General features: G+C 29.2%; 3 protein-coding genes and 1 long non-coding RNA gene across 11 annotated transcripts in view; 2 read left to right on the forward strand and 2 right to left on the reverse strand.

Annotated features, from left to right (window-relative positions):
- LOC108768727 (uncharacterized) overlaps positions 1-7,001 on the reverse strand; it is an 11,803-nt gene extending 4,802 nt beyond the window's left edge. For 2 of the 5 annotated variants that reach the window (XM_018519265.1, XM_018519266.1), the window contains exons 1-5: positions 6,712-7,001; positions 6,048-6,192; positions 1,555-1,677; positions 1,184-1,383; positions 717-926 (exon numbers count right to left, since the gene is read on the reverse strand). In XM_018519265.1, the coding sequence (XP_018374767.1) occupies positions 717-926; positions 1,184-1,383; positions 1,555-1,677; positions 6,048-6,192; positions 6,712-6,785 (752 nt within the window). In that variant the 5' untranslated portion in view covers positions 6,786-7,001. The remainder of the gene's footprint in view (positions 1-716; positions 927-1,183; positions 1,384-1,554; positions 1,678-6,047; positions 6,193-6,711) is intronic. The other 3 variants (XM_018519268.1, XM_018519269.1, XM_018519267.1) reach the window with 2 other exon arrangements.
- A 761-nt stretch (positions 7,002-7,762) lies between these two features.
- LOC108768771 (uncharacterized) lies at positions 7,763-9,513 on the forward strand. The gene is made up of 3 exons (XR_001940506.1): positions 7,763-7,916; positions 8,335-8,515; positions 9,462-9,513. It is a non-coding gene; the product is annotated as an uncharacterized LOC108768771 (long non-coding RNA).
- On the reverse strand, positions 8,907-10,252 carry meigo (Solute carrier family 35 member B1 homolog meigo). Its single transcript, XM_018519333.1, has 2 exons — positions 9,631-10,252; positions 8,907-9,543 (listed from the first exon to the last, which is right to left on the reverse strand). Exons 1-2 carry the CDS (start codon positions 10,018-10,020, stop codon positions 8,968-8,970), a joined length of 966 nt encoding a protein of 321 aa, XP_018374835.1. The 5' UTR covers positions 10,021-10,252; the 3' UTR covers positions 8,907-8,967.
- A 490-nt stretch (positions 10,253-10,742) lies between these two features.
- The window catches only part of Trpm (transient receptor potential cation channel, subfamily M), a 28,679-nt gene continuing 24,376 nt past the window's right edge, over positions 10,743-15,045 (forward strand). For 2 of the 4 annotated variants that reach the window (XR_001940511.1, XM_018519539.1), the window contains exons 1-4: positions 11,738-11,804; positions 12,705-12,807; positions 13,063-13,145; positions 14,658-14,714. Coding sequence is in view for 3 of the 4 variants with exons in the window: in XM_018519539.1 (XP_018375041.1) it covers positions 12,745-12,807; positions 13,063-13,145; positions 14,658-14,714 (203 nt within the window). In the remaining variant the exon portion in view is untranslated. Of the gene's footprint in view, positions 11,137-11,727; positions 11,805-12,704; positions 12,808-13,062; positions 13,146-14,657; positions 14,715-15,045 lie in introns of those variants that run through there. The other 2 variants (XM_018519540.1, XM_018519541.1) reach the window with 2 other exon arrangements.

Genomic DNA, 15,045 nt, shown 5'->3' on the forward strand with positions numbered 1-15,045 from the left:
TATATATATATATATATATATGTCACATTTATTAAAATTAATACTTTTTGACTGTGTGTGACATATATATTTTATGCAAAAAAATGTAAAAACTCTTTTATTCCCTTTTAATGATACAAATAACATAACAATGACATCTAATTAACAATACAAAGCTTTAATTTGTGCTACTAAATGACAAAAATAAAACATGAATAATATGGAACAAAAACCAACCTATTCTAGATAGCGTAAATTTTATATTATCCAACATTTATTACAAACCAGGAAGAAACTGAAAGATAAAAGAAAATAACAGATGTCATAAAATTAGATATTACTGATCAGTGACAGAATATTTTTTAACTTTTTAAAAGCAATAAAAATATAATAAAATAAACAAGATTAATAATAAAAATCTATTAGACTACATTATGTATTTGCTACCGTGCACGATAAATTATTTTGAAGAATCGGCGAATCAATATGTAAATAATTGCACATCTCTAGTACTTAATATCTAAATACAGTTGAAGGAAACCTATGACTCCATACATGCTACCGTTACATAATATCGTGTATATGCGTGAAATATACCAGACAATTATAACAATGCAAAAGAAAAGGCAGTGCTCTTTGACTGGTATACTTCCATGGAATTATCACAAGATACGATATCAACATCTAGCATCCAGACTGGGTGAAAAAGACTGAAACTATGAATATTTGGGTTAAACCTAAGTTTCATTTTTGGGGAGTTAGGGGCTGGTCGAACTCCGCGAGGCGGACTCAATGTTAATGCTGCATGTATAGAATGAGCCGGTAGACGCCATCTTGGAATTGCATAATTTGAATGTACTCCCACAGGTGTACAGGGTCCTGGGGCACAAAGAGGATTCTTTTCCACTTGGAGAGCACTCATGACCAAAGCTGCCCTGTTATGGTATCTGAAAGACATTGGCTGTCGACTTAGCACCAGACCTGATACAGTGCTAATTTATGAAAATAGACAGGGGAGTTCAGATAATTTTAATCAAAGAAACTTAAAAAATCAACTTTTTTTTGTACGCGTGATAGTTCTATTGTTCATGTTAATATTTAATATTAATATTAATGTTTGTATAAAAATGTTAAAAAGTGTGAGTATTAAACTTCAGACGAAAAATTTTGGTAATAGATGATTTGCGTGTTAAAAAAAACTTACTTCTTTAATAAAAGACGAATATGTGTATCCGAAACTGTCGGAAATACAGCGTTGATCTTCGCCACTTGTGACTCAGAGTCGGAATTTTGAGTAAAACTTGTCTCTGTATTTCTCACTGGAGTCGGAGATCCTAAAGTCAAGTCACCTAATCGAGTTGTCATCACACTGGTGGATTTCAACGACATTGGCGTTTTCAGCTCCTGCACATACACGCGTGTCTATCTATATAACAATTACAAAAACTTTTGTGTATGCAAGTGTATATGTATGTATGTACATATGTGTACGTATACTGGCATAATGTGGTAACTAACTTGATGAAAAGCAGGCATGATTCATGAGGATGACTTTCAATATAAATGTTTACTTACCTGTGCACTGGGAGGTAAGAATGCTAGTTGTGGATTATGATAAGGGGACGGTGTTGGATAAATTTGTGGAACTCTATGAGCACCTGTATAATTTAAGTGCCCACCACTTCCGCTTCCTCCAGTCTATTTATTTGTAGTATCGTGTGCGTTATCCAAATGCAGCGTGTGCATATCACAAGAATATATACATATACAGTTTATCATACACATACACGCACACGCATGCGAACGCGCACACGCAGCATATGATATGTTTCAAATGGAAATTAGAATATCTCTTCTTGTACACAATATATATAAATAACATAAACACATGAATATAATCTCAAGTACGATAACGTTTTGCATAAAATATTTTAGTTCTTAAATAATGTTTATATTTTTAATATTTTTAATATTTTTAGATTGTTAATACCGATATGTTTAATTCATTCCGATTTAATAAAATAAGAAAAAATATTTAGAAACTTTATTTTATCAAAATTATCTTCATTATTCGAGTGATATAATGAAAGAACATTTATTTTAATAAATAAAAATATTTTTTGAAACATAATTTATGTTTCATGATTAGATTAAACCATTAAAAATAAGTATGTTATATGTAATCATGATAGCTGCACATATGTTTTGTAAGTAATTTAAAGTCAAAAGCTTCTTGATGTCGAGTATAATGCAAGAGAGTAAAAATGTTATTTCATTCAATGCTTACAAACAGTATTTCACTTTGCATAAAATGTCATCAAAATTAAATTGTAAAAGCGTTAAATTAAACATCTAATTAATATGTAATTGCATGTGATTCATATATGTAATGTTTAATTACCTTTAATGAAGGAATTATTAAAAATTAAATGTTATCTCAATATAAAAAAATATATACATTCCGTCTGTATTTACATTTAATTCGTTTTTTCGGAAACATTATTTACATAATTATTTACATATAAGCTCTTCTTTTATATAAGTAGAATGTATCTTTAATAAATATACTAATTACAAAACGTTGTCACGTGAAGACTAAGTTCGTCTTATTTGCTGTCAATTATTATGTTATTCATGTATATACAATTTTGATACGCTAATGTCAACTATTAGTATCTGAATTAGTAATATTGTATTTGCCTTAGCTCAAAGTGCACACCACATTTCTGTTATACTATTTCTTTTAAGGAATTAAATTACTTTGATATCATCACCCTAAAAATCATAGATAACTTTGTGAATTTTTTTTTATAAAACAATGGAATAAAAAGTTTATTTTAAGGTTCTTATAATACAATTTTTTAAGAATAAAATTGTATTAAATCAAAAATAATCTGAAGAGCTACGAGCCAGAAATACACAAACAAAAATAGATTTTAAATTATAAATATAAGATTACTACAAAACGTTTCGACGCCGATCGGGCCATTCTCAATGTTAACAAAAATTTTTTAATATTAAAATATTACAAACGGCAAATTATCTAGAATTTCAACAACTTAATACATGTATAAAGTAATGTAAATATGTGTTGTTTGTTGAAATGCTTGCAACGATGTGGTAATTCTTTGATTCTTCAAAATAAACTCAGTAATGGCATTTTACTTGTGTTCTTGTAAAAGTTATCCTCTCTTAGAAAAATGTTGAGCCAAAAGTTAAAAATCTCATCGTAGTTGTGAAAAACATTGGAAGCATTACAACAGTGCAGAAGTTAAATTAAAAAGATCTATAAAGAACATATAAAATAACAGTAACGATCAGAGTTCACATTATGTCACTATGATAAAAACTAAGAATAAAAAAAATTACAAAGTAAATGTACCTTTCTCAAGTAAAATTAAAACCTCATTAAAAGGAGAAATTAACGTTCACTTGTAGACATCCATCTTGGATTGGAGCAAAATGCAATGCGAAAAGGATGTGCTTAATATGTGCCGCCTCATTCGAGACAAATGTATCTCAGACGAAATACCGCAACACAATAGTTTGAAAAAATCGTATTAAATTTTTCTTTGACAAAATGGCAACTCGGAGCCGTTTTGCTGACTGATTCCAAAAGTTACCTAATTTTTAGATTATCAAAGTGGTCTAACTTCTTGAGAAAGTGAATATAAACGAAAAATAATGACGTATTTAGTAGAAAATTATGATGTCATTGATTTACGGAAGTGCTTCAAAATTTATTGAGTTAAGCAATGATATCAACATTTGTGTTTTTAGTATAAAAGCGAGCAAGACGAACTTGGCCACAATGTGCCGATGTGCCAGGAAACACTCAACACTTTTAAAGAAAATAAATTAATGCTTAAAAAAACGTTCACATTGTAATGTATTTAAATATACCGTGTGTCATAATATATAAGTGTCAAAGTTGTATATACGTATATTAGAAGAAAATTAAAAGAAATCTGGCAATGTATACAATATTCAAACAATCAAACATCATACATAAATACCATAAAAACATTCAATGATTTAATGATATGTAGAAATATTCAAATGATGTTAAATGATTAATTATCAACATAAACATTCTTTTAGCATAATAAGGTATCAACCTTGACATTCTTTTAGCACGGTAAAATATAAATCTTGACATGAACCTTAACCTTTAATATTATACTTTTTTCCTAACTAATAATCAAGACAGCGGAATTTTTATCAATAATGTATCCAAAGAAAATAGAAGCGAGTTCGAATAAAATAAAATCACAAATTATAAGGTACAGTAATAAAGGGAAATCATTGAAATTGTATAATAGAAAGAAGCAAATCCATCATTATTATTTTAACTGCCGCGCAACTTTTTTGTAATCGGTCCCTTAATTACCATGCCATACTATTATTTTTTCTATAATGCAATTTTAAGTACACTTTTCAAAATAAATTTTTCAAAATGTTTTTAAATAAAAATCTTCGACATAGTCTTCGAGCATCTCGCACAAAATGCTAGAGATCCGGGTTCGACTCCCGGCCGAAGTAATATTTTTCGCAATAAATTTATTTATAGATTTTTGACACATTAATATCTTTCTAATAGGATGCCTGATTGAGCATCAAATTATTAAATTGCTCATCAATTTAATTTGTCATATTATTACAATAGTTTAGTTGTGTTTACAAGTCCGAAAAATCAATTCGGTGCACAGTTCAAATGAATACATATGTGATATATATAAATTCACATGGAAATTGTTTAAGCGTCTAAGATCCAGCTTCGATTGTTATAGACTTTAAATTCTTAGTTGCTGTGTATTCACATATATGGTCTTAATCAATTGTTTATTATTGTTAGATATTTATGTTTTCCTTTGTTGTGTTATTTTTCAGTATATATAAAAAGTTACATTATGTTCAGTAATAAGTTAGTTATGTTTGAAATGGTGTTGGGTATTGGATATATTGAGAAATTTTTCTGCAATTTTCAGATTATTTTAAAATTGACATTGATGAGAGAAATAGTCCTATCCTATCCTAATAAAAAATTGGAAGAAAATTTTAAATATAAAATAGATTCTATATAAATTTTTTCTTAATAAGTACAAAAATGGATTAATAATAATAAAAGCATATGAAATAGATGATTGGAGATCTTATATGATCATTTTAAGTATATAAATATAAATATACATATTTAAATATTTTGAAGAGAAATTTTTTTGAAATAATTTAAGAAGCTTAGACTTGTTAAATTTTGTTTCTAGCAAAGATAAGTATACTTTTTTGTATAAGTATACTTGTACAATGTACTTTACTTCCAGAAATGAAATTACAAAATTTTCAAATTTCAAACAAATCACACATTTATGATTAGACATTAAATATGAGCAGAAAATTAAGTAAATTTATTATAATTGATTCCAAGGACCGAACACTTCATAAATATCTAGTTTATACCTTGGTTTGTACTGGATGTTCTTTGAAAAAAAATTTGACAATATATAAATATCTAATTGTAAGCACAAAGACAAAAAAATTATAACAATCATTTCGTTACAAGGACTTATCAAAGTCTATCTAATAATGTATTAATTCTTCATGTCATCAAGACAGTACAAATATGAATGTGAATTTAACCAAAAGATAGTTATAAATAGTGGTCATTTGACAGAGTGACCATTGTAAATATCCAGCACATTGACGGAGTAAATTGAAAACACGGAGAAAAAATTTGAGACTCATGGATATTTAATTGAAATGGAATAGTAGGATCTTTCACACACACACACACATGGCATTTTAATTATTTCATTATTAGATCGATTCTCAGAGCTGATTCTTTCACTTTTATACTTAATTAAAATAAATTTATTATTCAATAAATGATGAAAAAAATCTTTTAAAAATCATTATAAGATCTTTTAGCTTAAAAACCTATGTAACTTAAAGTATAATGTATCATTTTTTAAGCATTTAACATTTGATTCAGAAACATGTGAACTTTTACAACTTATAGTTGCATATGCATATATAAATTCTATTACTATTCTAATAATATTACAACTGACCTGCATAGGAATATCTTGAGAAGTGGTAGTTGTAGTCGAACTCAGTGCCACTGAATTCTGAGACTGTATATACTGAGAATACTGCCAATATCTCACTCTTGGATCTTCCCATGTTGTAGTTCGATTGAAATGATTTATGAAATATCTGAAGATCACCATTAACAGTTATAAGTATCTAATCTATTGTTTCAAAAAAAATATTACGTACAGACGGTGCCAGGTATGTCTTAACACCTGAAATTGTACGAGTATTGGGATCATAATGCATTTGGATTGTGATCTCAATACTCGTACAATTTCAGGTATTAAGGCATACCTGGCACCGTCTGTACGTCGATTTTCTATAAATATTTTTATAGAACTGTCAATGCGTTAATCATAAATGTCCAATCGAAATTTTATTAAGTACAAAGCATCTTGATTAATGCATGTAGAATATTATCTACTGCCGTGCTATCTTTTTCATTACTTTTTGACAATTTGATCGTACATTTATTTCAAGAATCGTAAAGAATTATCGAAAACCAAGTACGTATTTACAACTGTTTCGTATAATATGAATTTGTTGATATAGAAAGATTACAATTTTTGGAACTCTATTAGTAAGCTGTTTATCTTTAATGAAAAAAATAAAAAGATAACTTCTAAAGTGCACTTTACGTACGGACGACCGCTGCGAATATCGTATCTGCATTCCCAGCCGGGAGGTAATTGACTCCTATCACTCTGTTCCGCCATTTTTCTGCGTCGTGTTCTCGTGTTCTTTCAATAATTGCAACAAATTATTATGTAGATTGTCTTTCCTCGAGTCGGCTACTAGTTTGATACTAATACTAACTACTGTCGAAACCGCAGTCCACAAACAACTATATAAATACCACAGGCTTCTATCTAAATATTACACTAGACTGCTAACTCCCTAAATTTCCATAAAAGTGCTACCTGCGCAAATTAGATGCGTAGAATAAGACCGTCACGTGCAGAAAAGAGATGCTATATGATAGTACAAGAGGGGAGCGGCGCACTTGCACACTGTTCAATTGCACACACCACTCACATCGCTCTGTTCCTAGTAATTTTTCACTGCTCCACCAATGAGATTATATTATTTTAAATTAGCCAATTGGTGATGTGGACAATTGATATACACTCGTAAAAGAGCTGTACAATGGCGTTATAATGGGTGCTTTCCAAGGTACCTATCATGAAATATGTCGAAATGGATTCCGATCGGAATTATCCCGTTTTCCCTAGAAAACACAATAGAAATCTAGGGAATAATTGAATAATTCCGATCGGAATCGATTCCGACTTGTTCTATGATAGGTACCCAGCAAGATACACAGATGACACAGTGTAACACATAGCGTATTCGACCCGAGCGGATTTGCTCCCATTTGGGTTGGATAATGTTTTACTATTAAGGCCCGTCTACAATACACGGAGTAAGAAGAGTAAGAAATTGACCAATCACAGTCGAATGTGAGAAGAATAATCGACTGTGATTGGTCAATTTCTTACTCTTACTTCTTACTCCGTGTATTGTAGACAACACCTGATAAATCTAGGACTCTAGGTTGGTACAGCATCGCAGCCACAATACGGTGGCAGGAATAATAATTTCAATCTATCAGAAATCGTGGGTGCTTTCCATTTAATGACACAAGTCGACACAAGTGTTGTTCTATCTTTGTCACTCTCTGAATGTCAACAAGGATAAAAAACGCTTGTGTCGACTTGTGTCATCAAATGGAAAGCACCTTGTGTATTCTGATTTCTGGGAGTTTATTACGGTCCTTAAAACGAAGTAAAAATTACGAAAGTGATCGAATTTATTAGAATATTTATAACTTCATTGGTTAACACCTAGTGAGTTCGCCCATTTTTATAATTTCCATCTTGTGTAAAGAACTGTAAGGGGCTCCGCACAATAAAAGGAACAGGGAACAGAGAATAAGAATTTCAACCTATCAGAAATCATGTATTGTGGAAGGGTGGCACCCAGTTGGACACGGCTTAATTGGACACGAGCCACTCACAGCGCTTGAGACTACAAAGCTCCTAAGCACTGGTCACTGTGATTGGTGGTGTCCAATCGAGCCGTGGTCGATCGGGATCACCCCATTGTGGAATATACAGTTTCTGGTAGGTTGAAATTCTTTTTCTCTGTTCCTTTTATTGTGCGGAGCCCCTAATAAGCCTCCTGATGAATTATAATCGTTATTCTTTATTCTTAAGTCGGAATGGACGAATCGCAATTAATTATTCTCCTCGCATTCGATTGTAGTTGGCCAATTTCTTCCGGCTTAAAAGGCTTAAAACACCTATTGTAGATCCGGACTTACTATTCTAAAATCAATTCAACATTGAAAGAACTCTTGTAAAAGCATGTAAAATAGTCTCGTAAATAACTCTCAGGAAGGAATCATAAAGTGATCTGCCTTAATAGAAGATGTTTATAACAACAGGTAAACTCATTTCTATGGAAAAAACATATGTCATGTTCATCTTTAACAAAGAAATCAACAAATCTGGGAAATTTTGAAATCGATGAACGGTAGTATATACGTATACATATATATTTTAATTATATATGTACATATTTTTAATGTAAATTAAACTTTACAACTATCATAATTGTTTAAAATTTATAATTATTTATTAATCTTTAATGTATAAATTGAGAAAATTACACAATCCCCTTTCATTCAAAAAGATTCTTTTATCTTTTAAAAAAATATAAACAGAAAATATAACAACTTTTTGTATAATATCTTATTAACTTGTATATACGATTATAAAATCTAATATTTATGGTGTTATAAATAATAAATTATAATAATATAATTAAACGCTGGAAGTATAGATTCAAAAAAAAAAGTATATATATCTAAGTAAATGTTGAGATAATTATCACATTCTATTTTACAGTACCTTTCTTGCTTTTATCTTTACCATACATAGCATCCAAAAATAAACCTAAAAATACTATAAGTGTACTCAACCATTGCCTAAGAGAAAGATTATTTCCAAAAATTAATATAGAGCCTAAAACAGTAAAAAATTTCCTAGTAGTGGTTATAATTGAGCATGGCAGTGGACCAAATTCAGCTACAGTTAGAAATATAAAATATTGTCCAAATGCTCCAGCCATAGAAAATGTCGTTATATGCCATATGGTGGAAGGATATCTTTGTAGGAAACGAATAAATTCCAAAAGTTCTCCAGAAATAAGAATCACTGTGCTACTAAAGATAACAGACCAAAAGTTCATATTGAGCATCATGTGTCCTGACTTTGAGTTATGTTCAGCTCTCATTCGTTCCTGCACTGCACTTGTTAATCCATCCATCATTAACGATAATAGTAATAACAATTCTCCAACTGATAATTGTGACTCTGCTTGCTTTTTAGAAACATTACCATCCTTATACATAAACAATGCAACTCCAACGACAATCAAGAAAATGAATATGTACTTTCTAATTGGATATATCTGTAAAGAAAAAAATGATAATTAAAGATAGCAAAAAAATTCAATGTATAAAACTATCTTGGTACATAGACTTATTGAATTGCATACCTTTTTTCCTAACAATACACCTAATACCATCACAGGTATAGGCTTGCCAGCTTTACCGATCACCTGCGTCGGATAATTAACAAACTGTAATGCCATGTTACTGCACACCATAGCAAGAAGATATGTTAGGGCAGACAACGAATAATATACAGTTCTTGTAGTATCCTCGCCTTGTTTCATCACAGTCAGCAAAATCATTTTAGCAAATATGTAATTCACCAGACACTGAACGAAAACCAGTGCAAACATGTACGTAAATTTTTCCCGATTCTCCCCATCACCGTACTGTCCACGTGTGATTTTTTCTTGTAACATACCAAAGTAGAAATAGCACACAAATATGCCGGTCGCGCATACGAACAATTTAGTATATTCGCTAGTAGTAGCCATTTTTTAACAGGTATAATATTGCAAAACCACATAAAAAAAGAACCTGTCTTTTGATGTGTCACTCGCGTTATTTCAACAACCAGGGCAAACCAAAGGATCCGAACTGGAGACCCTTTAAACTTTAAAGACACGATATCATGTAGCCGAGCTTCGCTGGCGAAATTCCCCCACCCCGCCGAAAACGAAGCAGCGTTTAAATCAAACCACAGATTTCTTATTACATTAGACTGCTAACTCCTAACTCTTTTTAACTGCTATCAAAAATTTGCCAAAGTATACGCATGCTCAAACTAAGGCCTACGCCAGTCCAATCAACAGAGAGATACACGACATCTTGATCCAATCACAGAAGTATACAACATCTTGGCTGCGTTCAGAAATATCACCGTGTATCGTATTATCTTTGTTCACTCATTGTTAAACAAGGATAGGATGATACACGGAGACACCCGAGTGATATTTTCGAACGCAGCTCTTGAATCAATCACGGAGAGGCTAGTAGAATTGACACAACAGGGCTGTTATTAATTATAATTTCTTTCTTGGTGTATTCTTTTACATCCAATAGCAACGATTTGAGTTGAGTCTGCTGATTCGCGACCATTATTGCCTCGCTGATTGGCTGCCGCTTACTGCATCAGCTGAACTAGGCATAAGACTAACCTAAAACTTAACCTTTAACCTAACCTTCAACTTACCTAGACTTACTTTATTATAAAAACATGGGTAAAACAGTGTGATACATGTTAATACATATCAGCACGACGGAATCCTCTGTCAAAGTACTGTGTGAAGCGACAAGAGACATTATAATTCGCCTTCATCCGAAGGCATCTTTTAATTAATATGATACTTCGATATTATATTCCAAGAGTTTAAATATTAATTATAATCTTGTAGTATACTAAGCTTTAATTACTCGCTTTGTGCTGATCACACCTTAGGTAAATTATATGAAAGCTTACATAGAACACCAAACAAAATCAATTTTGAATGTTATTCGTAAACAGACGGCTCAAGGACAAAACAAAAATGACAATACTGAAGCAATATTACTAGCGTCGTATCTGTGTGTCATCTTTAAAAGGAATGTTTTATTCAAAAATTTCAATGAAGGTAAGATTTAACTAGTACAATTTATTTAACTCCCCAATATTTTTTATTTATGATGCATTAAATTATACCTTGTTCGCGTCGCTTGCATGCTTTTTGTTTAAGTAATATGTAAGTGTATCTCGGTGCCTGCCTTCGGAAATTCCATTTATTCCATCTATCATAAAACGATGAAATTTTTAATTACATTTTTTTTCTAGAGTAAAAATTTTTATGATTTTTAACTCTTACTGTACCATCTACAATTTGGTGCCTCATCTATACCATCAAGGGTCACTTCAAATCTTTTCGTTTTTTTTTACCTCTTTAAAATAATTTTAAAAATCTCTAAAAATTCACCAACATATTTTCAACTTTCTAGAATAAATATTGACTTTTTATTTTGGAAAATAATAAAATGTAGTATAATTTATAATTATCAAAAGACTCAAAGAAACTTGCACGAACAGGAATTGCTCGGTCACTAGTTACCCATATTAGTATGGTAAGGGTTAATAAACTAATGAATTTTTTCAGCTTGGTTTGTCAAAATAGAATGTAACAAGATTATGATATAACTCCGACACAGTTGTAATAATCGTGATTGCGTTTCAGATACAATATTTCTTTTAGCACGACTTACGTTTTTCTGATTGTCAAAGATGATTGTTAAAAACAAATCCTGTCGATTGGTAAGTAATAAATGCATTTCAAAAAATTATAGATTACGGAAATTTAAACTTGTAATTGTACTAATTATTTTATTTTGCATTAATATTTTAATTTATTTTCTTATTAAGTGTTAAATTTATTTAATTTTGTTAATAATATGATTTATATGATTTAATTATACAGTTATATGTGAATGTGTAATTGAAAACTAATCTTATAATTTATGCAGAAAGTATTAGTAATCAAATTTTAGTAGAGATTTTATTTTCATTATACATATATACAAATTTTATTAATTCGTTCATTCTTTGAACTACGCTATAATTATATGGTTTATTCCAAATCTAAATTCACATAACATTTACAATAATCTGTGTAAAGTTCGATATACAAGGTACAATAAAGTTTAAATTTCCAGATAAAAAGATAGTTTAAAATAACAACTACTTTAATTTGTTTTAATAATTATTTTTTATTTTTTACCATATTACTATAATAATATTCCAAATATTTTTCTTTAAAATTATTTGTAATACTGTCGAAATCATTCTTTATTACTGATAAATTTTTTTGCATGCAAGTCGAATTTTATTTCAAATCTCTCACTTTTATTTTCAATTTGAAAAATAAAAGTAATTAATTAATAATTATTTTTTACTTTGCAATATTAAATTAATTTAAGAATAAAAATTTAGAATGTTTATAATAGTACAGAAAAATTAATTCATTGTTTTAAAAATATATTTAAAAAAATATAGAGTGATTATATTGGAAAATAAAAATAACTGTTTTATTATCTTTTTTTCTATTTTTTTGAGCTAGAAATTTTCTGATCTTACTATATGCAATAAATTCAAAAATACTCATATTCTGCATATTATATTGTTTAGTTTCTTTTTTTTTCTATTATTTTTCTTTAGAACACTGCTTTAAATTAAAGTGAACACAAATTTCATCAAGATGGCAATTGGAAATATTATCTGTGGAGTAAATACTCCAAAAGTGAAGAATAAGAAAGTTAAGGTATTTTTTTTTAATTAACGCATTGTGTTATTGTACTTTGTAAAATACAATTTTGGTTTTAATTTATATATATAATTGAACTATTATTATAATTTACTTAATTTTATTTTGAAATTGTTTGATGATTAATACGATATATTTATATAATAATATTGACAAGAAATTACACTGTATAAAGATTTTTAATATATTTCAAGTTAACATTGCTTCTTTTCTGACTGCAGCTATTGTATCCTTATGTTTTTCAAATTGTAGACAACTGAGCGTAGTTGGATAGAGGCAACATTTCAAAAGAGGGAATGTGCAAAGTTTATCCCAAGCAATGAGGATGGAAATAGGTAGGACTTTCACCTGAAATAGCTGTAATGAATATGTATATATACAAAATGTTTCAGGATTTAACAGACAAACTGTGAGAACATATTTTGGTAGTGGAAGTAAGAAAAAGATGTTATATGAAGTTTGGTTAAAAATACTCTATTACAAAGTTATAAATAAGTATTGAAACGGAACATGAAATAGGAAACACGGATTTTCCATTGCGCAGAATATGAAAGAGTATGTTTTACATAGAAAGGTCGAACGCGTTTTTATCTCGTATGTATATTCATGTCATATTTACTATCTTTAAACGATTTAATATCATTTCGATCTGTGGATAAATGATATTTGTTCTCTGAGATAATAACTAGACTCGAAAAGAATAGCTATTAGATTTATATTCTTGTGAAATAATAACTGCCATCATTGTGATAAAATGCCACCAATATGTTCGATTTCATAATATTAGTTTATAATTTGATAATAAAATATTACTAGTCAAACTTCAAATAACATTTTTTTTCTTATTTTTACTTATAAAATGTTTCCGCAGTTTATTCATTAAATGTTGAAACACTTGAGTATAGAAAAAATAATGGTATGAAAGCGAGTGGTGCTCGTTTGCTAAAAATTGTATAATATGAATTCTATACTATAAATTGTATAAAATTTTCTATGATTACAGTAAAATTATTGTAGTAACACATTTATATTTTATTGTATAATAAATGATTCTTGATACTTTATATCACCAAAATGCAGCGTGTGTCATGAAATGTGACTTATTTTTAATTAATTAAGAATGGACACAAATTCATTGCTTCTCATTTATTAGTTTGTTTTGTTCCTCTTTTATACTTTGTCATTAATTCGCAAGACAATAAACATTTTTTACGTGTCATTTCAGTACTTGATTTATTAATTTTATCATCTTTTTTATGTTTAAGATTGCTAAAACGGAAGTTTGCCGTTAACTTTCCGGGGCAGAGGCCGACAGGAGCCATTTACTTTGTCAAAAAAATACTACATTCATGTCATAGCAACAAAGCTGATTTTTTATTTTTTTATTATTATATATAATATAAAAAGTGATAAAGTGACATGACAGACTGTCATTTTATCACTTTTTATATCATAAATAGGAAAAAAAATCATCTTTGCTGCTATGGTACGAAAACGCTATTTTTTTTATAGCTTCCATCGACCCTTATTCTGCCTGCCAGCTGACAGACTACTGTTTTAACATTCTTAAAAATAAAAATAATATTAAGATATAGTACAAACGATAAATCAAGTTTGCTGAAATCATACGACAAAATGTTCACTGGTTCCCGAACTATGTTACAGGTCATCATATTTGTCATCATATTATTATGATTAGATTATGTCTATTACTATGAGTTACAATTTCTGTTTTGATATATTTTAATTACAAATTTTCGGTCAGTATATTTATATTTATAATTTGCGTTTTTTTACCCGCTCATTTATTGATTTGATTTACTTTTTTTGTTTCATTCTATTTATAGGTTTGTACAAATACAAGGCGATAAGAATGCAGAATATGATGTAATTACTACTTCCAGGTGAGACTCATGCATTTTGAGTTGACTTATATTGAATTCTTTTTTCTTTCATAATTTTGATAGTAATGTTACATATTTGATGTAACATTCTTGTTGTAGCAAATTTTTTAAGTACAGATGTTTCCATTCTTCTAAATTTATATTCTTTTTGCATCATGCCTGTTTCATTATACGAACTTTGTCACACTTAACTATTATATTTAATTACATTACATTAACAATTCCTTTTATGTGGCATTTATATCTTGTAATTTTTTTCCACATAAATTTATACTTGTATATGACATAATATGGTATTAAATATCATTATATATATATATATATATATATA

This window comes from Trachymyrmex cornetzi, unplaced genomic scaffold, assembly GCF_001594075.2.
Source record: "Trachymyrmex cornetzi isolate Tcor2-1 unplaced genomic scaffold, Tcor1.1 scaffold83, whole genome shotgun sequence".
Lineage (NCBI taxonomy): Eukaryota > Metazoa > Arthropoda > Insecta > Hymenoptera > Formicidae > Trachymyrmex > Trachymyrmex cornetzi.

What these genes read in the sequence shown, in the direction of transcription:
- meigo (XM_018519333.1), bottom strand. Translation starts at nt 10,020, where the DNA reads ATGGCTACTACTAGCGAATATACTAAATTGTTCGTATGCGCGACCGGC. An exon ending in GTGTATTGTTAGGAAAAAAG is followed by an intron (nt 9,544 to 9,630) that starts GTATGCAATTCA and finishes TTTTCTTTACAG; the next exon opens with ATATATCCAATTAGAAAGTA.